This window comes from Castor canadensis, chromosome 13, assembly GCF_047511655.1.
Source record: "Castor canadensis chromosome 13, mCasCan1.hap1v2, whole genome shotgun sequence".
NCBI classification, from domain to species: Eukaryota; Metazoa; Chordata; class Mammalia; order Rodentia; family Castoridae; genus Castor; species Castor canadensis.
The window spans coordinates 503,578-529,999 of record NC_133398.1 but is presented as its reverse complement, the minus strand read 5'-3'; the positions used below and the strand labels follow the sequence as shown (position 1 = coordinate 529,999).

Sequence of the window (26,422 nt, the reverse complement as noted above, 5' to 3'; positions counted from 1 at the left end):
AATGTCCCCTGAGGACACCTTGCCATCCAGGTGACAGTCACATGAGGGTGATGGAACCATGAGGAGCCAGAAGCCATGAGCCTGTCCTGCTGGAGCACCTATGGGTGGGACACTGTGCCAGAAGCTGCTCCACAGGGCTGCTGCCCACCCAGACACAAGCCATCTGGGTGACACCGTGACCCCTGCAAACTGAGGGCAGACCACTCCACACATGCTCAGGGAGCACCCACTGCATGTCAGGCACTGTCCTGGCACTTAGGGTTCATCAGGGAATGAGTAGGAATACCTTTGAACTTGGAGACAATCATTATGAAAATGAGTAAGGGGTTGTGTGGCATGCTGGGAGCAGACATAGCCTGTGTAAAAGAAAAAGAGCAGGTGGGGGCCAGGAGGGCAGGAATGGGGACCAGACTGGCCTCATGGGGAGGGACACTGAGCAACAAGGGGAAGGAGCTGCCATTCAGACTTTGGAGCAGAGCTCACCAGCCAGAAAGCCCAACTTACACAGAGGCCCTGGCAGAAGGAAGTCTGATTATTCGAAGGGTGGAGTGGCCAGAGCAGAATGGGAGGAGCACCCACTGCGCTCCAAGCAGCAATCTGGGGTAGTGCAGCCCTGCAGGTGAAGCTTCAGGGACACAGGGCCCTGGAGAATCCAGGCTTACAAGCCTTTCTGAGCACCCACAGTTGGCTGGTGCCTTCCACATGTGAGGACGAAGGCTCAGAAACGTTAAGTAGCTGCCCTAGGGTAGATCATAGAAGGAGAAGAATCAGCCACAACTCTGAGCAGAGGGGCCCCAATGGCCCAGTCCCAACAGGGAAGGAGGACCCTGCAGGGAAGATGAATGGTGTCACAAACAGAGCCAGGCTGCTTGGAGTGAGCACTGTGGTGGTTAATCTCATGTGTCAAAGTGGCCAGTGGTCACAGGTGCCCACACATTTGGTCAGTCACATGTCAGGGCGAAGGTGTTTTTAAGGTGAGATTAAGTTTGAATCTGCAGATTTGGAGTAAAGCAGACGACCCTCCACACCGTGGATGGGCCTCGTCTAGTTAGTTGAGGTCTTCTAGAGGAGGACAGAACCCTGCCTCCAGGGCTTGCTGCCCAGGTCTGCTGCCTCATAGAGTCCAGGGCCGCCCGCGCCCCTTATGCTCCAAGGACCCGCCTCTCTGAAAGCGGACCGGTTGTTCTCTGGATAACCTTGGCCAGACAGGGCCCCCAGCAGGTGGCTGACCCAGCGAGGCGGAGGAGGAAGGAGGCAGCTCAAGGTCCCCTGGGCGCGGCCGCACGTCCCGTCCCGCCCCGCTCAGCGTGTCCCTCCCCGAACGGCCCGTCCCCGCCCCGCCACCTCTCAGTGGCCCTTCCCAGAGGACTAGCCGACCATCGTCACCCTGGGACAGGAACTGGGCGAGGTCGGAGGCTGGGCCTGGCCAGTCCTCAGGCGGGCTCTGTTCAGTCACCCAGGCTGCCCACCAGGCCTGGGATCGCTCACCTGCGCCGGCAGACCCGCCGCGCACCTTCCACGCTGGCCCGGAACCTTAGCGAGACAGCTGCAGTGCGCCCGGACGGCTTTCTCCGGGGCACTGAGGTTGAAGTGGACCCGGAAGCCTCTTCTTAAAGAGCTCCACCGCGGAAGCTCCGCGGGCGGGGCCGAACGGCGATGGGCGTGGCCTGACTGGCAGAAGGGGCGTGGGGGGCCCCCGGCGGAGAAGGGGCGTGGCCAGGCGTAGATGAGCTTGGTGGTGGTCTCGGGGAGGAAAAAGGGGGCGTGGCCGAATCGGAAAACCGGGGGACGGGGCGTGGTCTGTGGGGGAGGGCGTGGTTATGTGGGGGAGGGCGTGGTTATGTGGGGCCGGACCGCGGACAGGTATGCGCTGGGCAGCGGCGGGGCTCACCAATCGGACACTGCATCCCGCATCAGCCGCCCGTGCTTTTACTCTTCGCCTCTCAGGAGCCCCGCTGCCCCACGCTGCTGTCCGGGCCGCGAAGCCCTGCGCCAGGTCTGCGGTCCCCCAAGTCACTGTGGGACCCTTTCCTGCCGCGGCACCTCGCTCCCCTAGCCCCGACCCTAGGCGCCGACTTCCATCGCGGTCGGGCATCCTCGCCTCCATGCGCTCGGTCGGGGACCAGGTGCGCGACTGGCACCAAGGCGTACAGGCCGTGGCGCGCGGGGACTGGGACGGTGCGCTGTGCCTCTTCTCTGGCGTCCTAGAGCCGCCCGCAAGGATGTGCTTCAACGTGGGCTGCGTGCACCTGCTGGCCGGTGACCCCGAGGCCGCGCTGCGGGTGAGCACCCCGGGACTGACCGCAGAGACTCCATCCCTGGGGGAGGTCAATGGGGAGGGGTGCGTGAATCCCTTCCTCCCAATGGGCACCTTCAACCCATGGTCACCTGGGGGGGAGGTGTTCTCTGCCCTTCCCCCAACACTTGCCTGAGGATTGCTCCTTCCAGTGTTCCTCCCCAGGGAACTCCTAAGGCAGATAGAAGCTGCCTGGCTGGGAGACCCCTCTCTGAGCTGAGGCCAGACTGGGGACACAGTGCTCCCTGAGGACCTCAACAGCCAACGGAGCCAGACGCAGCAGTCACTGGGACAGGACAGGGCCAGCACTAGGTCAGATGCTCAGACAGGACAGGGCCAGCACTAGGTCAGAATGTGAGACAGGACAGGGCCAGCACTGGCTTCAGATGCTCAAATTGAGGGTGGAATGTATCTGAAACATGCTGGAGGCTGGATCAGAATGGGGGTCTGCCTGCCTCCCCAGATAAAAGTATGGGGGTAGGGGGTTTCAGTGTGGTGGGGGTGAAACAGGGCTTATCTTCTCACTTCTGAGTGCTCATGTGTTTCCCCATCTGCTTCCCACAACAGGGTGGAGAGCTCAGGGGTGCACACATGTCTAGACATAACTGCCACTATAGGGGAGGAGGCCAGGGTATCCTTTGCCTTTCTAAGTGCTTCACATTCATCAAAGCGCTGCCTGGCCCTGGATGTGTGACAAAATGTCTGTAGGATCCCTGTCCACCATTTAGGCAGCCAGGTTCCTACCCTGGCTCACACATCAGTGACAGCTTTCTGGACACCTCACAGATGAGAACAAAAAGCACTGAGCACAGTGCCGAGTACCCACATCAATATTCTGCAAAACCTTACCACAGGGAGGACAGAGCTGGGTGTAGAGGGTCCCCTCTGTTATTTCTTATATCTTCATTTGCACCTACAATTATTTCAGTAATAATTTCCTCTTTAAAACATTACCCAAAAAAAGAAATGTAAGGATTGTCACAGGTGGTTCAGCAATGAGTCATGTGTTAGGCCAACCCAGGCCTCACTTATAAACTGTGTAACTAGAGGGAACAGGGTTGTGTTAAATTTCTACCATAAAGCTGGGTGTGGCGGCCCGTGCATGTAATCCCAGCTACTCGAGAGGTATAGGTAGGAGGATCAAAGTCTTGGACAAGAAGCAAGACCCTATCTGAAAATAAACAAAAAAGAACTGGAGGCATGACTCAAGTGGTAGAGTATCAGTCTAGCAAGTGTGAGGCCCTGAGTTCAAACCCTAGTACTGAAAAAGAAATCTTTACCATAGAAGGAAGAGAGGTACTGTCTAAAGTCAGTAAAATTAGTATGTATAAGAGCATAGGCATGTCAGTTAGAAATACGGATATTACAAAAAGAGGCAGAGCAGCTAAATAGTAAAATTGACTGAGAAGGTCACGGAGGACCCATATGGCTGCACTGATGCCTGTGGGTTGTGGTGGGGCAGCAAATATGAGCAGCCACCCCACCTTCAGACCCAGTTTAACAACTGGGCCAGATTTGGTAGTATGAGACCACAGCACCCCTCCCATGTCCTGCATTTAACTGATGACTGCTGTCCCCTGTAGGAACATGCTGCGTTTCTGATCCTGGCTTAACTGTGCTTCCTTCCCATCAGATAAGCCTAGCATTCTGAGCCTTTCAGGTCTTTTTCTATTCTAATCTAGGATATCATTTTTTGTGAACTACCAAGAAGGGATCTTAAAAGGATAAAAGTTTTGCACAGCCCCGTCCTGAAGAGGTAATTTACTAACACACTGGAGATTTTCTTCTAGCATTTCTCTTCATCCTCATGGTGGACAAATCGGCTTTTGGCCCTTCTGGAATGGGCCCTGAGCCACCATGAGGCACCTTGGGCAGCTGAGGCTGGTGTAGGTGTGGCAACCGAGGAGCCCGTATAGTGACACACCTGTCCAGGCCTGAGCTCTGAAGGCACCTGCTGCAAATTGCTCTCACTGGCTGATGGATTTCCGTGTGTGTCATGGCACTGGGTGACTGGATTATGACTTGGTGTTCCATGGGCATTTTCCTCCCCAGGCGTTTGACCAAGCAGTAACCAAGGACCCCTGTATGGCTGTTGGCTTCCTCCAGCGAGGAGTGGCCAACTTCCAGCTGGAGAGGTGAGCATGGGGATACCTTGTTCTTTATCTGACAGCTTTTTGTCTCTGCAAATCCATTTTTATACCTCCTCCAGCCTGGGCAAGGCTGCGGTGGTCAAGCTGTAGCCCACACACATGGCATATGTCTGCCAGGATTCACAGAGCATTTGCTCAACACCCCTGACTTTCCTCACATCTACTATAGTGAGAATTCTGTGATTATGTCCATTTTGCAGATTGAGAGAACTAGGACTTATCCTGGGATGTGGGTGGTCATCCAACTCTGAAGGAGGAGTCAGGGAGAACTATTAGGCCAAAGGTTTCAGTCAGCCCAGGAAGCCTGCCTGGGGGGAGGTGGGGTATGTACTGGGGGTCAGGAATGTTCAGCAGGATCAACGTTTGGAGAAGGAAGGCCCCCATGGGTTTGGGGGCCTGAGAGGCAGGAGAGGAGTGTCCAAGGCAGTTGGAAGAGGACCTAGGGTACAGACAGGGCCCCCCATGAGGCAGAGGGAGTCAGAGTCCAGGAAGTTGAGCAAAAGCTCAGCAGTAAACTCAAGCCCCAACACAGCATTCCATTCGGCACATTTGCATATTGATCCCTTGACCCATTCATGTGGACTTGTGTGCTCACCAAGTGCCAACACATGGGTGACCACCACTGTGCTCTGGTCTCCCAGAGCCAGAGGAGGGAAGTAGGCTGGCCCATCACTGCTGAAGGCCCCCTACTGCCCACAGGTTCCAGGAGGCCCTGTCTGACTTCCGACTGGCCTTGGCACAGCTGAGGGGCAATGCTGTCATCGACTACACGCAGTTGGGCCTGCACTTCAGGCTGCAGGCTTGGGAGGTGAGCAGGTGCAGGGTGCCAGCTGTCAAGAGGTGCCCTCAGAAGCCCTGGGGTGCCATGGGGGGGCGTGGGGTGCCATTAGGGATGTTGGGTGCTATCTGTAGGTAGTGTTACTGTCATGGGTGGGCTGAGTAGACTACCTACCAAGACCAAAGGCTCTTAGACCCCTGAAATGCCCTAGCCTGAGGAGGCTAGAGTGGAAGTGGAGGGGGGAGGACTGTTCACACCCTTTTGAAGCGCAGGGTAGGGTTAGTGATGGGTCAAAAGGTGAGAGGTTTCTGGGGTGGGTAGGAAGCAGAGTGCGGTATCCCCACTCCTGGCTGCCTGGTGCAGTGCTCTCCTAGGGGAGGGCATTGGGAGGACCCCCATGCCTTGAGGCGTCCAGGCACAACATGAATTGTAATAAAGGAATCCTGGGGAAAACCCCCCAGACTGGGTCCAGAGGCCCCCCTGGCTCCCAGCCTAGGAACATTGTCCCTGTACCCCTTGCTGAGCCAGAGGACAGCAGCTGGCTGCAGGAACTTGGATACAACACTACAAGCAGGCTGTGGAACAGAGGCCCCAGGAAGGATGGGTAGGGTTCTCTCCTCGAAACAAAGCCGGACTTGTGTGCTTGCCTCTCCTGTGCTGGCCTAGGGTGGGCTTGCAGAGCATGGCATGACTTCACTTGTCATTGAGGCTGTGGGACAGCCTTAGCTCAGTCCAGCCTGCCCATGAGAATGCCCTCTCCTATTGTGGGAGGGGTTGTTAAGTGTCCCTTGGGCTGGCAGCAGGGATCCTCCTTAGGCACAGCTCAGACTCAGAGATTCATGGAGCAATGAGCACAGGAGGGGGTGTCATGGTGTACAGAATGGGGGTCACACAGGCCAAAGGGTCACTTTAAGAGTAAGAGCAACCTCTACATCCAGAACAGAGCACAACCCTGCCAGGGTTGAACTGGACTCAGGGCATGAACACTTGAGTGCCCACCACTGAGCCAGGCAGATGACAGGTTGCCTGGTCCCTGCCCACTGCCCTATGTCAACTGGACTGACTCCAAAAGAGTCCTCAGCTGCTGTGGCTGGGGATCCCAGGTGTGGGACCTGGCCCCACCATCACCTCAGCCCTCATTCCCAGGTGCTGTACAATGTGGCATCGGCACAATGCCAGGTAGGGCTCTGGACTGAGGCTGCCAACACTCTAGCGGAGGCCATCTCCAAGTGGCCAGAGGGGGCCCAGGACGGTCTGGACATGGCCCTGTACCAAGTACAGGTGAGGAGGGCAGGTGAGGGTGGGCCTGTGGTTTGGGGCTGGTGTCTGTAGCATAGCCTTTCAAGACCAGCTATATGACAAGAAGAAGCTTGCAGAGAGAGGTCTCCCAAGTGCCCCATGTGGGGCCCATTAGGAGTTTCCCATGGCCTATGAGAAGTGGTGGGTGAACCAAGGGGCCCCTTCTGCTCGGAGGCTCAGAGCTCCACAACTGCAGCCCTGCAGCCACCCAACTCCAGAATGGCTCCCCCCCAGAAACAGGACCCCCTGCAGCTGCGGCAGGTCCCCAGGGGTGAAGTCTTCCGACCCCACAAGCGGTACCTGGAGCACTTGGAGCCTGTGGATTTCCTCGGCAAGGCCAAGGTAAATGCCTGCAGCTGTTTCCCAGCTGGGATGTCCAGCAGGCTCCAGAGGCAGCTGCAGCCTGTGCTGAGCTGGTGGTTTTGTAGCTCCAGTGCTAGACTCAGAAACGAGAACCTGGTCAAGGTCATGCCTTCCAGAACTGGGGACAGCATTCCCAAGTGGGGCTGTAGACCTGGAGGCAAAACCCATAGGAAGCTAGCTGCAGAGGAGGTGGTTGGGTCCTCCTGACAGAGGCCCCTGGAAGTGATACTCCACTCCCCTACCTCCACCATGCTGTTCTCCCAGCTGCTCCCACTGTGTCTGCATCTCCACACGTCTTTCTGTGTCTGCATTTCTGCTGCAGACAGGGAGATTCCAGGAGGGCCAGGGGTGGCTGGCCTGGGCTGCATCATACCCTCTCCCTCCCCTGGTCAGGACCAGACAGAACGACCAAAATCACAGGATACTGGGAAGTAGCTCGCTTCTAAAGGCAGGGATGGAATTCAGGAAAAATAGCTACTCCCAGGGTCACAAAGAAGAGTGACCTTGGTTTTGCACTGGTGGCCCCTAGGCTAGATACATACCTTGTGGTCTCTGGCAACACCATTCATGTCCAAGGGACTGACACAATATGTGACCACGTGCGTGCTGCCCACAAATGTCCCCTGAGGAGCACTGGGTGTGGATGGAGAAGGGACTGCTCATGCATCCATCTAGTCCACTCATCACAGTAGAAGACAGTTACAAAGAACAAAAATATATTAAGCAGGGTATAGTGACTCACACCTGTAATCCTAGCTACTCGAGAGGTGGAAATTGGGAGGATCACATTTAGAGGCCAGTCTAGGCAAAAAGTTCATGAGACGCCACCTCAACCAACAAAAGCTTGGTGTCGTGGCAATGCTTGTCATCCCAGCTACGTGGAGGGCATAAGTGGTGGGATCATGGTTCAGGCTGACCTGGGGATAAACAGCAAGATTTTATTCAAAAACAACTAACGGCAAAAAGGACTGGGGTGTGGCTCAAGTGGTGGAGTGCCTCCCTAGCAAATGCAGAGCTGTGGGTACCTGCAAAACCAAAAAGTTTTACTAAAACTAAGTTAAAATCACCACACAGGTGTTTTTCTTTGTCATCTATTTTTTTCCACTGTGATGATCTGACAGTCTTGGGCCAGGCGTGGACAGCCTGTAGTCTCCAGATTGGAGACTTGGAAGTGTGGTGGGGGGCAGTGTGGGCAAGAAGAGCAGACCGCCACAGGGCCCCTGTCTTCTCCAGGTGGTGGCCTCCATATTCCCCGAGGAGCAATACTCAACTGTCCAGTCTCAGCAGGTAGGTGGGCAGCTGTCCAGCAGGCCCAGGCATGTCCTTGCCTGGCTTTGCAGGACTGTCCACTGCTAAGGAAAGAAGGCTACAGGAGTTCTGAGCCCTCTTTGGTCCCAGTATCCTGTGCCAGGTGCTCCAACTTCCCATGGGAAGTGGTGTAGGTGGCTGTCCCATCCCTTGTGTGAGCACATAAACATACTGTCATGCCCCGGTCCATCTTAAAGATTTGGGGGGGAACTGCCCATCTGCCCCCACTTGGCCAAGGCAAGGTTGTCACTTTGTGTCCACAGGAACAGGGAGTTGGCAGTGAAGCTGGTCCTGGGACTGTGCCACGGTAGGAAGGGGGCTCCCCTTTGCCTGCCTCCCTCTCCTGTAGGGATTCCTGCCATGGGCAGATCTGGCCTCTCTCAGCCCCCTCCATATGTTCTATCTCCACCTCCCAGAAAACTCCTTGGGGAGGTAGGGCTGAGGGGAGACCCATGGGTCACCATGACTCCAGGCTGTGAGGAGACAAAGAGCTGAGTTGAGCTGCCCCCTGGGCACCACTGAACAGAGCCTCGCAGTGAAGTGCTGTGGAGCAGGTTCTCGCTGAGTTTGACGATCGGGCTGCTGAAATGGGGTTCTCAAGACACAGGGGTGTGGGAGAGAATGAGTCCTGGAACCCTGGGCTGGGGCCCACCCTCCTTGCTGCCTCTGGTTTCTGCATTCACACCTTGCTTGGACCTGCTGGACCAGGGCAGCTGAGGGGAGTGGATGAACTGGGGCAGGGCTGTGAGCCCTAACTTGGGCAAGCCCTGAGAATAGGGGCGCCACCCCTCTCTTAGGGAGCAAGTCCTAGACCTGCCAAGAGCCAGCACTCGCCATGGCCCCACTGACGTGGAGATGGAAGTCAGTACTGACCAGGTAGGGCAGGCTGACCACTGCGCATTGGCCACCTACCATGAGCCAGTGAGTGAGCCTGGGCCGTGGGGAGGTGGGCAGCCTCCTCAGCAGCCAGGCCAGGGACATGGTAGGACTCAGCAGACAAGTGTTGCCGCCTACTGGCGCACAGTCAGCCCAGCACAGTAGTTTGTTAGGTGCGGCCAGTCTGTGCACACTGCCCTGGGGGCAGATAGTGTTCAGATTGTATGACAGCCTGGAGACAAGTCAGGAGGCAGAGACAATGGTGTTGCCAGCCTTTCTTCCTGGATTCTCAAACCCCTGAAAACCCCAGAGCCTGGGCAAGGCTGAGGCAGGGGTCCTGCCTGTCCGTATAGCAGCTTCAGGAGTCAGGACAGGGACTAACATGGAGAAGATCTTAGGTCATAGACACAGCAAGGACAGTCACTGGCACTGTCTCTTTTACGAGTGTGCAGTTCATTCCAGTTTAACACCTCAGTGTCCTTAGGAGCAACTGTTCCCTTTTAGCACTTAAACCTGCATCTACTGAATTTATGTGATGGGCTGCCACACGCCTAAGTGTCCTGACCTAGCCCTTCCTAGTGGCCTGATGGGTCTGTTAACCCTCACAAGGTACAAGCACGTCACTACCCCAGCCTCTTAACATCAGGGTCCAAGTCAGCTCATGAGCCACAGCACAAGGGCCTAACTAGGAGCAGCCTGGTGAGGACCACTGCACCTCCCCTGCAGTTCAAAGAGGACCCCCTCCTCTCCTGACCCCCAGCTCAGAAACTAACCCCTCCAGTACAGCTCAGGAATTACCCCTCCCTCCCTCCAGCTCAGGGATGACCCCCTCCTCTTCCTATCCAGGTCAGGGACCACTCCCTTCTCTAGCTCAGGGATCACCCCTCCTTTTTCTGTCCAGTTCAGGGACCACCCTCTTCCCCTCCCAGTGACTGAGGAATACATTAAAATAGAGCTGGGACTTTATGGTGGGCCTGGTTAGTCGGTGGCTCCCCATGGTGCCAGGCAACCTGTTTGTAGTCTCTAGGCCTGGGCAGGGGTGGACCCAGCCCTGTCCCCAGGCAGGCTTGTGGTCACGCCCTGAATTTATCCCCAACATGGGTTTAGTTGGTGACTTCCTGTTAGCCATGACCCAGTCTGCAGGACATATCCTTATTGCTAGCTCTGCCAGGACCAAGCCCGGACAGGGAAGTTTCTCTCAGGGCCAGACTCCCAACCCTAGAACATGACAACCTGTAGTTTCCCTTGCAGAGGCCCCAGGTGAAGAAAGTTGGCAAACAGGCCCCTGTATCCACAGGTAAGGGGATCTTGAGTGATGGAGGTGGGAGATTGTGGAAGAAGACCCCTTAAGTGAGCTGGGACATGGCCTCTTTCCCCAAGGAAAGCTTAAGAGTAGGGGAAAGCTGCCCAGAAGCCCTTTCTCTATCCAAAGTGTTCCCCTTGGGAGAAAATGGCCACTTCAACCCATGTTCTATCTGGCAGGGCTGACGGCTTCTGGGGGACCTTGTCCCAGCCCCTCTGAGGACCCCTCAGCTGCTGTGGTAAGAGCCATCCTCCTGTCCTGTCCTGTCCCATCCCCATCCCCCACTTCAGTTATTCCCCAGGGAGACCTGAGGCCAGGCCCTTCTGCCCTCACTACTTGGAACTGAAGCCCCCCCCACCCCCCACTTCAGAGGTTGTCCCACCCCTCCCTTCTGTCCCCAGGGAGCAGCTGCAAAGGGCCCTGAATCCTCAGTGACTGTCACAGTGCAGTGTGCCTTCACAATGGCCTTGAAGGTCCCAAGAGGAGCCTGCCTGTCCAGTCTTCAGGCTCTGCTTGTTCAGGCCCTCCCTCACCAGGCCCAGCTTGGGCAGCTCAGGTGAGACAGAAAGCCACCCTGCTGGGGGAGGCGGGGTGGCCGTGAGCTGAGCACCTGTCTGGTCCAGGCAGGGACTAAGCCTCCAAAGGCCTCCCTGGCTCCAGGCCCAGGGCCTGTGCCACTGCTAGAAGACAAGGCTGGGCATATTAGAGGTGGGGCATGTCAAAGGGCCACTGAGGTCAACTCACTTCCTGGAGCCTCCAGGTGGTGGCCCTTGGGGCCCACCCTAGGACTCTCTTTGCAGTTACCGAGCTCCAGGTGAGGAGGGGCTCTGGGTCCCTATCACTGGGGAGGAGTCACTGCAGAGTGCGTGGCGGGACACAGCGTCCAACTCCAGAGGGCTACAGCTCCAGTGCCGGGTGAGTGAAGGGGAGACCTGGTTCCTGAAAGTGTGGCCCATGCAGTTGTAGGGGAGACCCCCTGCACCTGTGCTGCCCCTGCAACCTGCCATCCTGCCCCAGGGAGCTGCGGGTCGACCAGTCTTGTACCAGGTGGTAGCCAAGCATGATTACTCAGCCCAGGGGCCGGAGGACCTGGCCTTCCATCAAGGAGACTCAGTGGATGTCCTATGCGAAGGTCTGCCCCCTCCCCAGTGCTGCTGTGCTTCCCGGGCCTGGGGGATGGGGGGATCTCCCGGGCTTACACTGGGCTGTGAGCAGACATGTTGTCCCACATGTTCCCACAGTGGATGAGGCTTGGCTGGAGGGGCACCGTGATGGCCATATCGGCATTTTCCCCAAGTGCTTTGTGGTCCCAGCTGGCATCTGTGAGGAGCCCTCACCTGTGCCAGAACCTCAGCGGGGAGACCAACATTAAGCAGTCTTATGGCAAGGCCGGTTTTAATAAAAACTATCCCCCCATGGTATGGTCCACATTCTGGGTTTGGTGATGAGACGGACCCAACCGAGGCTCCCAAGAAGAGGGTTGGCCTGCAGTGCTTGGATTCTGCCCAGTTTCCTTATAGTTCGGGGTGGTGGGGAGAGCCAGGGGCCCCAGCTGTGCAGTCTATAACCCTTTCCCCTTCCCTTCAGCCTCCTCCTGAGGCCAACTGTGTCCCCACTCTGCTCCTCCCTGGGAGCTAGACCCCCTCCCCCAGCTGCCATGCTCGTAATGTCAGCCTGGACATGTGCAGAAAGACACACTGCCCAGGGAAACTTGGTAGAGAAGCCTAGGGACAAAGAGGTCACAGTCCCCACGGTCAGCATGATCCTGACGGCAGTGAGACTAGGACTGCCAGGAGGTGGCCTTCCGTGTCTGCCTGCTAGACCAGAGTCCTCGGGTCAGGGGCTCAAGAGGGCTGGGTGTCCAAGGTGTGCACGTCAGAGGCTCTATTTCCTGGGTACAGCCGCTACTGACTCCCTAAGTTAGACAACAAACATTCACGCCTCTGCTGCTGAATCCCATACCATTTCTACTTCAGACGTTCCACTCACCACCAACTATCCCAACCAGGCCCTGCCTAGTCCTGGCGCCAGAAGAGCTGGACTGCCACAGCCCCAAGAATAGCCACAAGGGTCAGCACCACAAACACTACTGCAGCCACCCAGATGCCATAGCTCTGTGCCCGCCACTGAGCTGGTGCCTCAGCTGGGATCATGCCCGTCAGGTTCAGCATATAACCCAGCGTCCAGCCAATATCCATGTCGCCGGCCTGTGGGACATATGGCTGCTCAGGGCTGCAGGGCAGTTGAGCAGCTGCCCCAGAGCCCATCCTGCCCTCATCCTGGGACAGAGGAGCCAGGGCTCCAGGTGGTGGTCACCTGCTTTTGGAACTTGATGTTGGGCCAGGTGTCCTCACTGAAGCCATAGCCCTGGAGCAGCAGTGTGAGGATGTAGAGGCCTGAGGCACAATAGTCCTGCAGCCAGCGCTCCTGCCCAGGGTAACTGGCCTCCACCTGCGGCCCAGAGGCCAATGAGCCAGTGGGGGCCCCAGGACCCCCGCCATGGTGGGATCCCCCCCACACCGGCCAGCTGAGTCTCCAGACAACAGGAGGAGGGTCAGACATTGCTGAAAGCCCTTCACACAGTCCCTGTGGAGACCACACACCAGCCAAAAGGGGCTGGGGTGGCCACCTGATGACACAGGCTGGTCCCACAGGGGCTCAGGATTCAGGGCTCCCCTAACCTAGATCAAGCAGGCCAAAAGGCTGTCCTCCCTTCCTACCCATGGCTCCCCCAAACCCAGCTGCTTGCTGCCTGGAATGAGTCTCTGCCACCATATCCCTGTCTAGTGAAGCCTGGTGAGACCCTGAAGGCCCTGTCTGCTCACAGCTATAGCACAGGGTTGGTGGAGGGGGGCTTTGTCACATGTCACACACCTAGGGTTCACTCACCAGCTTCCAGGGCCTCTGGCAGAACTCCCTGATGGTGGCGTTGACAGTGCCCAGCGGCTGCCTGGATGTGAGGTTCAGGAAGCTGAAGGTGTAGTAAAAGTTGGAAAAGGCCTAGAGGGAACAGGGGAGTCAGTGTGCTTGCCTATAGAAGGCCCAGGACACACCAGGCCAGGTTCCTCTACATAAGGGGCAGCCAGGGTTCCTCATGTCTATTCTGTCTCAGGGCTGCTCCTGGGCCCTCCAAGGGGTCAGAAAGGTATTGGGGCCCCAAAAGGAAGTCAGAGGTCGGGGGTCAGATGCTCACGTAGAACTGTCCCTGCACTGGAGGTTGGTAGATCCCATCAAAGGCACAGTCTCTCTGGCCCTTGCAACTGGAGAAGTTGAAGAGTTCCTGGATGACTGCCACACAGGCCTCAGGATTGCCTGTCCCCAGAACTGTGAGGTTCTGAGTGAGGTTCATGGGGACCATGGTGTGGATGCAGGGCGACTCATACAGGGAAGCCAGGGGCACTGTGGTCTGGTAGCCACTGTGGTAGCACGGGTGATGGACCAGGGCTTGGGGGCTTCTCTGCTGGGAGAGGAGCAGGTATGAGTCCAGCGGCTGTCTGCCTGTGCCTCACGTCCAATCCCTGTCGGCCAGCCTTACCTGCACCAGCCCAACCAGGAGCCTGTTCAGCACCTGGTCCCGCCCGTAGCAGAGATAGCTGTGAGTGTAGACGCTGTAGTTGGCGCCGTACAGACGGAAGGTGACCTGGGTGCTCTGGTCCAGGATGGGGACCCCGGGCACGAAGCTGATCTGGGTGGAGGCCCCCCCCATGTCCAAGGCGCCTACCAGCGTCCCCTCTGCAGGCTGGATCCACTCTCCAGAGGAATACTGACCACAGATGGGACACTCAGCCCCAGCCAGCTACACTGACCGCCCCACCACCCCGCCGCCCCAGGCACTGGCCTTTCAGACAGACCCCCATCCTTGGGGGCCCACACACCTTGATCAGCATTCCCAGGATATAATTGATGGTGACCCAAGCAAAGGCCCCTTCATCCTTCCCAGCCAGGATCTCAGCACCCCAAAAATCCAAAGTAGACTGGCCCAGCACCCGGGAGACAGCAGCAAGGATGTCCCTTGCCTGAGAGCTGTTCTTCTGGCTGGGCAGAGAGGATCAGAGCCAAGCTAGTGGGAAACCCAGCTCAGCCTCTGACCCCCACCCCCAATCCCAGAACACTGAGGCCCTACTTTCACCTGAGTAGTCTCATGCCGGCTGTGGCTCCTAGGAACGTAGGTGTTTCCTGATGCTGGGCCTTTGGGATCAGCGCCAGTGCCTCCTTCAAGCAGCCCTTCAGGCTCTCACCAGCCTGTGCCGGGTCAGAGGTGTAGGAAGAAATTCCAGACCCTAAAACACAGCATCCCAGGACAAGGCTCCAGCCTGAAAGTGGGGGCTGAATGGTCCGGCCACACTCTGACACCTGAGGCCTGTGAATGTGACCTTTTTGGGAAAAGCGTCTTCCTGGGTACAGTTAAGGACTTGAGCCAGGCATCGTAGTGCACGCCTGTAATTCCAGCACTTGGGAGTCGGAGTCAGAGGCAGAATTGTGAGTTTAAGACCAGGCTGGGCCATATAGTGAGACCCTTACTCAAAAAACAAAGCAAAACGAAAAGACCTAGAGATGAGATCAAGCTGAATTGCCCAGTGGGCCCTAAATCCAGTGACCAATGTCCTTTCAGGAGAGAGGAAGGGAGCTCTGAGCCAGAGGAGAGGCATGGGGATGGAGACAGGGCTGAGCATTTCCACACAAACCAGGAGAACCCAGAACCACCAGGAGTGGGAGAGGCAGGAATGACCTCCCCCGGAGAGGACCTTCCCTGCACCCCAGGCTCTGACCTCTAAAAACAAGAGGGGGTCCAGGAGGTAAACTCAGGGCCCCCCAGCAGGTGGCGTCTGCCATCAGTGCCATGTGGTACCTGTGTGGGGAGCATAGAGGTGTGGGGTGCAGAGAGGGTCACAGTTGTAGGGCAGACTCAGGGCCAGGCAGGGAAATGTCTGGCAACAAGGTCCCAGCAGGGCTGGGCGCGGTTCAGTGCTGTGTGGGTTCTCACTAGTCCCGAAGGGGCGCCCCAGAGCCCACGGTCCAGCACTGCATCCCACTACCCAGCCTATGACCTTGGGCATGTCACTTCTCCCAAGTGAGCTCTTGCCCTTCACAGTGATTTGCTGAGGGCTGGAAGAATATCTTCCTCCTGCCACGCAGCTGGGAGTCCAGTGCCCACTGACCTTCCACCTGGCAGGCCAGGGCCTGGCTGACCACGCCTGTGTTGTTCTCTTTGTCTGCCGGCCACTGGTACACAAACAGGGATGTGTGGGAGGAGCCAGCGTCGAACACGATCCCAAACTGGGGGGACACTTTGGTCAGGAGGGCATGGGGAACAGCATCCCCACCACCCAGCCTGCCTGGGCCTGGTCTCCCCTGTTTGGGACCTGGGACCACACCTTGTTGTCTGCAGGCAGGAGGACGTAGGTTGCCTGTACCAGGATAAGGATGAGCACGGTGAGGCCTGAGATTGTTGCAGCCCCCAGTAGGGCCATAAAAACTCTCTCCTTCCAGGAGAGCCCCATGGTGGTGCAGGGCTGCACCTGCAGGGCTGTACCTGTGGGGTAGGCATCAGTGGGCACTCAGTCTCCACCTGCTGCCCTATTCCAGCCCTCTGGAGGCAGGGCCTTAACACACCCCAATATCCCTGGAGACCCTTCCCACCCTGGGGCTCAGATAGCCTTGGACAGGTCAGCAGCTTGGAGACACAGTAAATGGGACCAAGGGTCATGCCTTGGCAGGACATTTGTCTGAGAACACAGCCTGAGAGGGCCCCTGGCTGAAGCCCCCACACACAGAAGGGATCAGTGGGGCTCCCCGACCTGTGTCCTAGAGCAACCCTCCTCTCTCAGGCCCCCTGCTTCCCTCTGTCCCCTCAGGAGGGACCCCAGCTCTGGACTGAACTCTGTGCCCCATCCCAGGATCTCACAGGGTGGGATTTCTCCCTGGGGGCCCCAAGTCCAGGCCTAAGCCAAGTGGGTCCAATGGCCATGTGTGTGAACTTGTGAGGGCATGAGGCCAGCTGTCATCTTAGGCTTCTTAACAAAGACATTTATTTCTTTTTGAAAACCCAACCTTGGATTTCTGTAATCTTGATCTGAGACTTTTTAGTTGGCTCCAGATGGTCCTGGGCAGCTGTCCAAGGCTGACCCAAGAATGCCATTTCTAAGGAGCCCAGGGTAACTGCCCCCTCCTCTGCCCTGGGGCCCAGCAAGGGTCCCATCCCCTAAATTACCTTGCCTGCCTGTGCACATAGGGGTTGCTAGGCAGCTTCTGGCCAGCCCTGTTCTGGGTGCAAGCATAGGACTGACCAAAGGCAGAAATGATCCCTGAGGCTCAAGCACGTGAGAGTCTGTCATTTTGTACCCTATTACATGTCCCCCGAGAGTTCAAACACTCCCAAGGTCTTTCCTGAGTGGCAGGCAGTGGTCTGGGGCTCCTGAGCTCAGGGTAAGTGGGGCCTAAGCACATCTGAAGAAGGGGAGACTGAGGCAAGAGAGGACAGGTGACCAGCTCAGGACCTAGCCTGCATCCTTAACTAGCACCCCAGGCCACAGGGACAAGCAGGCACAGGTGCCAAGGACACAGGGATACCACATTAAGCCCCTCAGCCTGAACCCCAAGGTAGCCAAAAAAAGAGGATAGGGCTGGTTCTCCCCACTAGGACAGACTCTGCCCAAGACAGCCCCCTACTTAGGACACACCTCCATCCAGGATAGACCCCCACTCAGGAAATACCCCCACACAGGACATATCCCCATCCAGACAGACTCTCCCACAGGTCAGCCCCTCATCCATCTAGATCCTCACACAGGACACCTACCCCCCATTCAGGACAGACCTCCAGCCAGGACAGACCCCCATCCAGGAAAGACTCCCATGCAAGACAAACACCCACATAGGATAGGCCCCCATCTAAGACAGATGCCCCCATCCAAGACAGACCCCCACATAGAACCAGGACAGACCCCCATCTAGGATAGACACTCCTACCTAAGACAGACCCCCTATCCAGGATAGCCTCCCCACACAGGAAAGATTCCCACATAAGACAGACACCCTCATGGGACAGACTCCCATCCAGATAGAGCCCCAACTAGGACAGCCTCTATCCAGAAGTCACCCATATGGAACACCCATCCAGGACAGACCCCCACATAGGATGACACCCACTTAATGTCACCAGGATGACCCACACACAGGACAGACACCAACACAGGACAAATCCCCACCCAGGAAAGACCCCCCACAGGACAGCCCCCATACAGGATAGCCCCCCACACCCAGGTCAGGTCTCTACCCTGGGCAGACACACAGGACAGCCCTCCACCTATGAAAAGCACCCCCACAGGACAACTCCCACACAGGACAGCCACCCTCTTCAGGACAAACCCCAATCCAGAACAGATCCCCACATAGAACAATTCCCATCCAGGACAGTCCTCCATCCAGGACAGACCCCCATCCAGGACAGACCTCCCATTCAGGAAAGATACCACTACACAGTACAGCCCCCACCCAGAACAGACCCCCATACAGGACAGACCTCCACACAGGACAACCCTTTACACAAGACAGTCCCACCCAGAAGAACCCCACCACAAGATACCCCCCCATCCAGGACAGACTCCCACACAGGAAAGACCCCCACACAGGACCCCCACACAGGACAATCCCCCCGCCCAGAACAGACCCCAATCCAGGACAGTCACACACATAAGACAGTTTCCACCCGGGACAGGAAAGCTCCTCACCCACGACATTCCTCTGTACAGACAGCCCCCACCCCACAGGATAGACTCCACTCAGGACAGCCCCTGAGACCCTCACCTGGGCTGGTGGACAACCTTAGGGACAGCTGGAGGAAGCTCTGAGCCTGGGTGCGACCGTCCCCATGCACTTGCTGTCCTCCACCCTGTCTCCACCCACAGGTCCGCCCTCAGCTAGCAGACCATGGACTGAGGCCAGGTGGTCACTGTGGGGTTGTCTAGGGTCAACCCTCCACCAGTTAACCCTGCAATGCAGACCCCAGGTCTACACCCCTCTCCAAGGGAGGGAGGAAGGTGCTGTCCCCAGGTCTCAGGATGACCTTTGGAGCTTCCCTGGAGATGGCAGGGAGGGCAGGTCTGGGGGAAACCCACAGCCCTGGACCTTGCCCACTGCCCCGCCCACTGGGGCCAGGTCAGAGCAGAGTCAGGTGACAGGTGACCAGGAGGCCAGAAACAGAGGAGGGCTGGCAGCTGCAAAGGCAGGAGCCCAGGAGGAGGGTCATTTTCCCTTAGCCCTACTCTTGGTTGTTTTTAAATCATAAGCCTCTTTTATCTACACAGCATACTCTGTTATCCCCACCATCAGGGTCTCTCAGGCCCCCCAAACAACCTGTCCACCGCTTGTCAGTGCCTGGCCTCCTGCACACTGCACAAAGTCCTGAGGACCCTTCCTCTGTGCCCCTAGAGTGCCCCTTGTCTAGATGGGCTGTAGCTGCTAGACTACGCACCTGTGGAAGCAGGTGGGGTGTCTGTAGGGCTGCCGTGGACATCCTGGCAGGAGTCTTCCTGTGGACTTTGCCTTCGTTTCTTCTGGGCAAATGCCCAGTAGAGGGCACTGGTGTGCAGTGTGCAAAATCACTTAAGCCTGAGCAAAACCATCAGCTGATCCAGGAGACCCAGTTTTGTGCATCCTCACCAATATTTGGTGTCACTTTTTATGCTGGCCAATCTGACCGTGAGGCCTCACTGTGAACCTGAATCACAATTCCCTAAGGACTGGTGGTATTGAACATCTGCTCATGAGTGTTCATTACAACCCAAAGCAGCTTCTTTTGTTTGTATTGTTTAATCAGTTTTACTTTAATGCTTCATTTAGAGGATTCTATATAGTCTACATACCAATTCAATGTTGAATAATCGATTTTAAATAATCTTTTCCTATGATGGAAGGAGTGCATTCAAATATGATATATTTAAGAACTTTTATATCTGCCACAATGTACCCCCAGTACAATAAAAAAAACTTTTTTTTTATTTTATTATTCATATGTGCATACAAGGCTTGGGTCATTTCTCCCCCCTGCCCCCACCCAAAAAAAAACCTTTTTAAACAGAAAGTAAAAATAAAATCAAATAGTCTCTCCCTGTCAGTAGCTTTTTATTTCACAGAATGAATTTTTCTTAAAATAACTTTTTAAATAGACTCTCACTGTTCAGCCCTAGCTGGCGCCTCAAACTCAAGATCTTCCTGCCTCAGTCTCCCAAGTGCTTGGGTTACAGGTGTGTACTACCATGCTAGGTGAATTTTAAGGTTTTTTTGATGAAATATAATTTATTGATTTATGCCCAAGACCAGTTCTCCCAAGTCATGATTTTTTTTTATTTCTCCTAGAGCTTTTATAGTGCCATTTTGAGTTAATCTTGAGATTCCATTTCTTTGCATACTGATTATTTGTTCTGCTCTCAGTCATGGTTTCTTAGCACCTTTGTGTAAGACAGAGTATCCAGACTTGTGTGGGTCTTTGTTCAGACCCCTTGTCTCTGTCTCCTTCCTGGCTCTCTCCTGACCAGTGCACCAACACTAAGGCTTAGACTCCTGTAGGCCTCCTCCCACCTCATCTCTTCTCTCCCCTTCAGTTCCTCTGTCCTCCTATGTGACATCATAGTCGGCCTCTTGATAGCCACAAAAAATGGTCCTGAAATTTCCATTAGCATTAATACCGGTGCGTCTTTGGAGTACTGTCTTAAAATGTTCTTTTTCAATGCATATTACAACTTACAACTCTCCACTTATTTAGGATTTAGGTCTTTAAACATTTTTCTTTGATCTCATTTTCTAGTTTTCAGAAGGCAGACATGTTTTGTTAGTTATACTTGAGAATTAGGAGGTGGACATATGACACCCATTCGTGATGAAAGTTTCTCAGGAAACCAGGAACAGCCTCAGTCTGATGAAGCCGTGTACACATCACCCAAAGCTAGCGTGCCACCCCATACGCATGGCTGAATGCCCTTCCCTGACACTGGGATGGAAGCAGAGAGGTCCGCCCCTCCGTCTCCCACCTGACACAGGAACTAGAAATGGTACTGCTTTTGACTCAGTTTTCAGAGGCTCCTTGGAGCATATAGCAGTGCGATTGGGCTTTGTGTGTTGACCTTGTATCCTGTGATCTTCCGAAGCCCCTCATTAGTTGTAGAATTGGCATGTAGACACCCTGGAATTGGCTGGTTGTTTTGAGACACGGTCTCACCATGTATCTCTGGCTAGCTCACGCTTATACCCTCCAGCCGCAGCCTTCTGGAATGTTCATATTTTTGGAAAATAAGGATGGCTCCCTTTGCCCCTCTGCCTGCCTTTTATTTCCTTTCTTGTCTGTTGCACTGAGGCTGTTCCTAGTTTGCTGAGCTTTCATTGCAAGTGGGCATTACATTTTGTTGACTGCTTTTAGTTTATACATTGATATCTTCATATAATTTTCCCTCTTTAGATTCAACATATGAATTACATTGATTGATTTGGATCAATCGATTGATTGGCTTGCATTTCCAGGATAAATCCCACTTGATGCGATACATTGTCCTTCTCCACATTGCTGGATTTGGTTTGCTGCCACATACAGTTGATTCTTACTGTAGGTTCGGTATTTGCAAATTCATCTATTCCCTAAAATCTTTTGAAATCCTTTGCTCCAAGCACACAGCACTTTCCTAGTCATTCATGGACTTGTCCAGAGTGGTGAAAAATTTGAGTCACAAACCTACACATTCCCAGCTGCAGTCAAACCAGGCAACTCTTGGCCTTCTGTGTCAGCTCAGGGTGTTTGCTATGTCCTCATCAGTCTACTTGGTACTTTTACCTGGGAATTTCACAGTTTAACATGCCCCAAGCATATTCAGAAGTGCTGTCCAGTGTTCCTACACACAAGAAAGCTGTGATAGTGTTACAGGTTGTGATTTTACTGTTAATGAGTCAACAATATTTTTATGATAGGTAACTATAGACTGCATTACACATAAAGCAAGGTTTTGTATTGATCAGTTGACACAAATATCATGACAATCCAGGAAGTGTGGCTCACACCTGTAATCCGAGGAATTTAGGAGGCAGAGTCTGGAGGATCGCCATTCAAGGCCAGCCCAGGAAAAAAATTAGCAGTACCCCATATCTCAACAAATAAGCTGGACATGGTGGCTTGTACATGTGGCCTCAGCTCTGCAGAAGGCTGGGGATAGGAGGAGGATTGGGCTGGCCCAGGTAAAAATATGAGACCTTATCTAGAAAATAATGTAAGCCGGGTGTCTGTGGCTCACGCTTGTAATCCTATCTGCTCTGGAGGCAAAAATCAAGAGGGTCGTGGTTTGAAGTCAGCCACAGGCAAATAGTTCATGAGCCCCTATCTTGAAAAAACCTAACACAAAAAAAGGCTGGTGGGATGGCTCAAATGGTAGAGCACCTGCCGAGGAAGTGTGAGGCCCTGGGTTCAAACCCCAGTACTGCCAAACAATAACAACAACAACAACAACAAAAAAACTCAATGCTAACAGCAACAGCAAATAACCTAAAAGCAAAAAGGGCTTGAGGGATGGCTCAAGTAGCAAAGTACTTGGTGCAAGGCCCCGAGTTCAAACCCTAGCACTGCTAAGACCAGAGGACTACAGGGACCTAGCTTTTTCTATTTCCCTGTGATCTTACAAGATGCTTATTTCTTTGCTGCCCATGATTCCTGGTTCAGAACTTCTTCCCCAAGGTAAGTCATAGAAATTAGAATTCCCCTTCCTCAAGGTGGGTCACAGAAACCGCCTTGCAAGTAAGAGCTGGCCGTCCATCACTTCTCTGACCTACCGTTCCAGTAGGCTCCTGCCCTGTACTTGAGGAAGGAGCGGAGCAGTCAGGCCTTGCTGGTCCCCCAGCTAGTGTTCAGGCATTGGAGCACACCTTCTGTGCCCAGGCTTCAGTCATGCTTGTACAATGAAATCTCCATAAAAACCCGAAGGATAGGGCTCGGAGAGCCTCAGGAGGGTTGAACATGTGGAGGCTCCTGGAGGGAATGGGAGCACCAGGTCTAACCCCATCTGTAGTGCTCGTCTCAAACTGGTAAATGCAAATATTTCCCTGAAATCTGTGAACTGCTCCAGCAATCAAACACCGGAGAGGATTGTGTCAACCCAACCGACAGTCAGTCAGAATTGTAGGTAAGGCAGAGTGGAAGAACATGTTTGGGTTGATGCAGAATCCACTGCTCCCTACAACCTCAGGTGACTGAGCCTGGCCTGGACACACAGGTTATTCCCTCTGGGAGGACAGATGGAAGCCATAGCAAGGCCTGCTTCCTGGAGAAGGGTACAGCCCACCTCCACCTATGGATGCCAGAGCAGCACACAGATGAAGCAGCTGATTTGTTCCGCACTGATAAAAAAAAAATTCCCAGATGAACCAAATTTAATTACAAAGGCTGCAGGGTGAAGTGGGGAGCCAACTACAGATGGCCCACATTCTCCAGTGTGTTGAATCTTGCTGGAGACCACTAACACAGACAGCCCTGTCTCCACACTTCCTGCATGGGGCCATCCACCTCTCTAATCTCTAACCAGTGTAGGTTCTGTGTAATCAGTTTGTGCCTTCCTTTCCCAAATCTCACTGGAGACATGGGCTTGGCTCTAGTCCTGCAGACATCCTTCAACTGGTAGCCAACCCTGCTGCTGGAAGCTGCAGAACCCGTCCCAGGCCTGGCCTGCTCTGGCTGGCATCTGCAATGAATCAATAGGCCCTTTGTTTCAAGATCCTGTGGTCTTAGAAGTTTGGTTTAACAGTTCAAGAAACCTTAATAAATCTTTGATCTCAGCTTCCCTGGGGTCTACAGGTGTTAACAGAAAGAGTGGAGAAAGGCAGGGAGACTCACAGGACTCCTCCCAGGAGAGTGGGCTTTTAAAGGTTATTAAGAAGTGAGGTAGGCTGGTGTTAGCGAACCTAGGATATATGTGACACTGCCTCCCACCCCACAAAAAAAGGGAGGGAGGGAGGAAGGGAGAGAGAGAGAGATGAAGAAAACACTGAAACACTGATAGAGGAGTCACTGTGGAGCCATTTCCATAGGGTGGAAACCCATAGTTGGTTATTAAGAAATTAAGAAATGGGGTGAATCAAACAGACTGTGCTGGGTAGAGTCCTAACAAGGCCACAGTTGGAGAAGTGGGTTGAAGGAATTAAGGCAAAAGTTCACAAGAGAGTTGGTATATTTGGACCCACTCTCTCTCACCGATTGTATTATGGGGATGAATGTTGCTTGTGACTGGAGACTGTTTCCTCACCCAGTACAGAAAAATAGAAGGCATGTCAATTGTCTTTCAAGGAAATTAATTGGACTTTCTCTGGTGAGCCCACAATGTAGGCAGAAGCTGCAGGGCATATGTGGATGGACCTTGCATCTGCACCCTGTGGTGCAGTTGTTCCTGGGCTCCAGGAGGGACCCATGAGTGCCTGCCTCTCCAGATTGCCTCAGTGAATGAAGGTTATGGGCACCCTGAAACCTGAAATGCCACAGGCACTTGGGTGACATCAAGGGAACGCTAATGGAACAGTAGTGCCCAGAAGAGCTCCAGGGAAAGCGCTCCATGGATTGTGCGGAGGCATCTATGAGTTGCTTTCCCCAGGACTACCTGGGACTGGGTGAGGAGCTGCTAGATTCCGTCCACCCTTGGGCAGTGCCCCATAAACATCTCGAACTAGCCACTAAGAGCTTCTGGGCTGGCGGATGTTTCTGGGGTTCATGGACATACCCTGTTTGGCTGCTCTGATGGGAGAAGGTAAAGGCAAGTCAGCCTGTACAGAGGACAGTGTCTAAAGCCTGGTTGAGTGTTACTGACATGTGGGCAATGAAACCTGGCCAATTAACAGGATGCCTGTGTGGGGCACAGTTCTATGGAAATTTTGGGGTATGTTGGAGTAGGAAATGTGGATGCCATCTGGAGAACACCTTTTCAAGTTCAGAGGTGACTGGAGTTGATAAACAGATATTCTTTTTTTTCTTGTGGTACTGGGGCTTGAACTCAGGGCCTTCACTTTGAGCCACTCCACCAGCCCTATTTTTATGAAGGGTTTTTCGAGACAGGGTCTCGCGAACTATTTGCCAGGCTGGATTTGAACTGTGATCCTCCTGATCTCTGCCTCTTGAGTAGCTAGGATTACAGGTGTGAACCACCGCACTCAACTTGAAAGCAGATATTCTGTGTGCTCACTGCCAGTGGCCACTTGCAGTGAGTGGATGGGGGACTGCAGCATACAGAGATGACTGGACCTAGACATCTAGACATGCTGCTCCCAACCTGCTCCATGGAGCAGACACACTCACACTGCCAACAAGAACCATTCCATCTGCCTCAGGAGACTGAGGATGTGAAGGCCCTGCACACAGCTGGTCAGTAAGGCTGATGACTGGGGGCAGCAAGTAGGTCCTGACAGGACCAGACCCCAGCTCTGGACCAGGCTTTGTTTACCCAAGTGTGCAGAGTGCTGCAGAGAAACCAGCAGGGTACATGCATGCATTTGGGTGACTGAGCATCGTTTCTTCAGACAAGGGCTGTACGCTACAACCTACGATGTCCAGCTGTGGGTGGAGAGATCCTCTCAGAGCAGCTGTTGCACAGAGAAGTGGAACTGGGAGTTGAAAGACTGGTTGTCTGAAGTGGGGTAGGGAGGGGGCAAAGGCATAGAAGGGCTGTCTCACTCACTGTCAGGCGTGTGCTAATCCCCACAGGCGTTGGACCAAAAGAGGGTCCCAACAGATTCCTGTTTTCCTGGTGGATCTGGGAAAGAGGCACAGGAGGGTGCTAGGCTGTCTGTAGTTCTTGCCAAGAGAGGGCCATGCTGGTATGACGACCATCTGTGATTTCTCCTTCCCCTGCCTGATGCTGTGGTTCCAGAATCCAGGTCTCGGAACCACAAGTGGAGGAGGCAGCTGACCTTCCATCAGAATTCCTGTGGGCTGGTGGCAGTGGTGGTGGGAGGTTTGCCTTCACCTCATCAACAAAATGAGGTCAGCACTGATGCAGTCGCATTGCTTGGTGGTGGGCAGGGCCTAAGCTCTGCGCCAGTGCAACCCATCCTGCAGTTTGCTCAGCAGCGGCCACACCTAGTGTCCCTGCCAAAGGTGAAGTTTGGGTCTTAAGGGGGAGAACAGTGGTTGGGGGTAAAGGAATGAATAAATAGGCCATGAATGGGGAAACTCAGAGCTGCATTCAAACCTCCTGGGAGGCTCAGATGCAGGAAAAGGTGAGGCTGTGTTTGCTGGGACTGTTCCTGCTTTGGACCATATCAAGATCAAACAGAAGCCTGGGAGACTCATTCCTTCAGAACAACGATGGGTGTAACCAATTATTAATGGCTGAATGTAGTAATGTTTCAGAATCTTTGGAGTTGTATATTCTTTAGGTAGGTTTTGTTGTTTGTTTTGTGGTACTGGGGATTAAGTCCAGGGCCTTACACATGCTAGGCAAGCAGTCTACCACTTGAACTATGCCCCTAGCCAGTCGAGTATCATTTTGATATGAGGAATCCATGTTCAAACACCAGGGGTGGCCTGTGATACTATATATAATGTCCTCATCTACAGTTCTTGGCTCCCAACTCCCTTCCCAGAACAGTCCATAGAAACTACAGTTTCTCCACAGAACCCCAAAAGATAGTGTTCAGGTTTTGGGAAAGCTGAACATGTGGAGGCTCCTGCAGGGCAGTATCCACAGAGGGCATGGAAGCTCCAGAGGTGACCTTCCTTTTATGTCCCACACACATCTTTATCTGTACCTTTTGCAATGTCCTTTGCAACAAACATAAGTAAATGTTTCCCTGTGAACACCGTCAGCAAATTAATCAAACCGAGGAGAGGGCTGTGGGAGCCCTGGTTTACAGCTGGTCACTCAGGACAAAGGGAGAAGACAGTGTCTACAAGCTGAGAAGGGTGGCTGTTGAGGACCCAGCCCTGAGACACCTAGATCTCAGACTTCAGCCTCCAGGACTGTGAGGTATGTCTGTAGCATTGTCACAGCAGCTGAGAGGACACATGAACACTGTCACTGTACTGTTGCTCC

General features: G+C 54.3%; 3 protein-coding genes across 12 annotated transcripts in view; 1 reads left to right on the top strand and 2 right to left on the bottom strand.

Moving 5' to 3' along the window:
- The window catches only part of Exd3 (exonuclease 3'-5' domain containing 3), a 72,722-nt gene extending 71,108 nt beyond the window's left edge, over nt 1-1,614 (bottom strand). The window contains 1 exon segment of the mRNA XM_074052654.1: nt 1,489-1,614. The gene's annotated coding sequence lies outside the window, so the exon portion shown is untranslated.
- On the top strand, nt 1,330-11,792 carry Noxa1 (NADPH oxidase activator 1). 4 transcript variants are annotated; one of them, XM_074052719.1, is made up of 14 exons: nt 1,330-2,282; nt 4,349-4,431; nt 5,146-5,254; nt 6,371-6,505; nt 6,764-6,865; nt 8,120-8,173; nt 8,458-8,501; nt 8,992-9,070; nt 10,310-10,367; nt 10,553-10,611; nt 10,775-10,929; nt 11,174-11,288; nt 11,391-11,505; nt 11,615-11,792. In XM_074052719.1, exons 1-14 carry the CDS (start codon nt 1,821-1,823, stop codon nt 11,743-11,745), a joined length of 1,701 nt encoding a protein of 566 aa, XP_073908820.1. In that variant the 5' UTR covers nt 1,330-1,820; the 3' UTR covers nt 11,746-11,792. The 4 variants fall into 4 exon arrangements, with proteins under 4 accessions (XP_073908820.1, XP_020020821.2, XP_073908819.1 ...); XM_020165232.2 differs by having other exon boundaries at nt 6,758-6,865; nt 10,322-10,367; XM_074052718.1 differs by having other exon boundaries at nt 6,758-6,865.
- Nucleotides 6,861-18,913, bottom strand: Entpd8 (ectonucleoside triphosphate diphosphohydrolase 8). 7 transcript variants are annotated; one of them, XM_074052726.1, is made up of 11 exons: nt 18,180-18,443; nt 15,749-15,781; nt 15,533-15,650; nt 15,143-15,222; nt 14,503-14,653; nt 14,249-14,408; nt 13,909-14,136; nt 13,567-13,833; nt 13,263-13,373; nt 12,690-12,824; nt 11,742-12,580 (listed from the first exon to the last, which is right to left on the bottom strand). In XM_074052726.1, exons 4-11 carry the CDS (start codon nt 15,213-15,215, stop codon nt 12,389-12,391), a joined length of 1,317 nt encoding a protein of 438 aa, XP_073908827.1. In that variant the 5' UTR covers nt 15,216-15,222; nt 15,533-15,650; nt 15,749-15,781; nt 18,180-18,443; the 3' UTR covers nt 11,742-12,388. The 7 variants fall into 7 exon arrangements, with proteins under 7 accessions (XP_073908826.1, XP_073908827.1, XP_073908825.1 ...); XM_074052724.1 differs by lacking the exons at nt 15,143-15,222; nt 18,180-18,443 and adding an exon at nt 18,847-18,913 and having other exon boundaries at nt 15,749-15,906; XM_074052721.1 differs by lacking the exons at nt 15,143-15,222; nt 18,180-18,443 and adding an exon at nt 18,847-18,913 and having other exon boundaries at nt 14,503-14,615; nt 15,749-15,906.
- Nucleotides 18,914-26,422: the final 7,509 nt, after the last annotated feature.

What these genes read in the sequence shown, in the direction of transcription:
- Noxa1 (XM_074052718.1), top strand. Translation starts at nt 1,821, where the DNA reads ATGTGGGGGAGGGCGTGGTTATGTGGGGCCGGACCGCGGACAGGTATG. An exon ending in ACCCCGAGGCCGCGCTGCGG is followed by an intron (nt 2,283 to 4,348) that starts GTGAGCACCCCG and finishes TTTCCTCCCCAG; the next exon opens with GCGTTTGACCAAGCAGTAAC. An exon ending in AGGACCCCTCAGCTGCTGTG is followed by an intron (nt 10,612 to 10,774) that starts GTAAGAGCCATC and finishes TTCTGTCCCCAG; the next exon opens with GGAGCAGCTGCAAAGGGCCC.
- Entpd8 (XM_074052721.1), bottom strand. Translation starts at nt 18,888, where the DNA reads ATGTCCACGGCAGCCCTACAGACACCCCACCTGCTTCCACAG. An exon ending in CCTGGCCTGCCAGGTGGAAG is followed by an intron (nt 14,616 to 15,532) that starts GTCAGTGGGCAC and finishes GACCCGGCACAG; the next exon opens with GCTGGTGAGAGCCTGAAGGG. An exon ending in GCCAGAGGCCCTGGAAGCTG is followed by an intron (nt 12,825 to 13,262) that starts GTGAGTGAACCC and finishes TCTGGGCCGCAG; the next exon opens with GTGGAGGCCAGTTACCCTGG.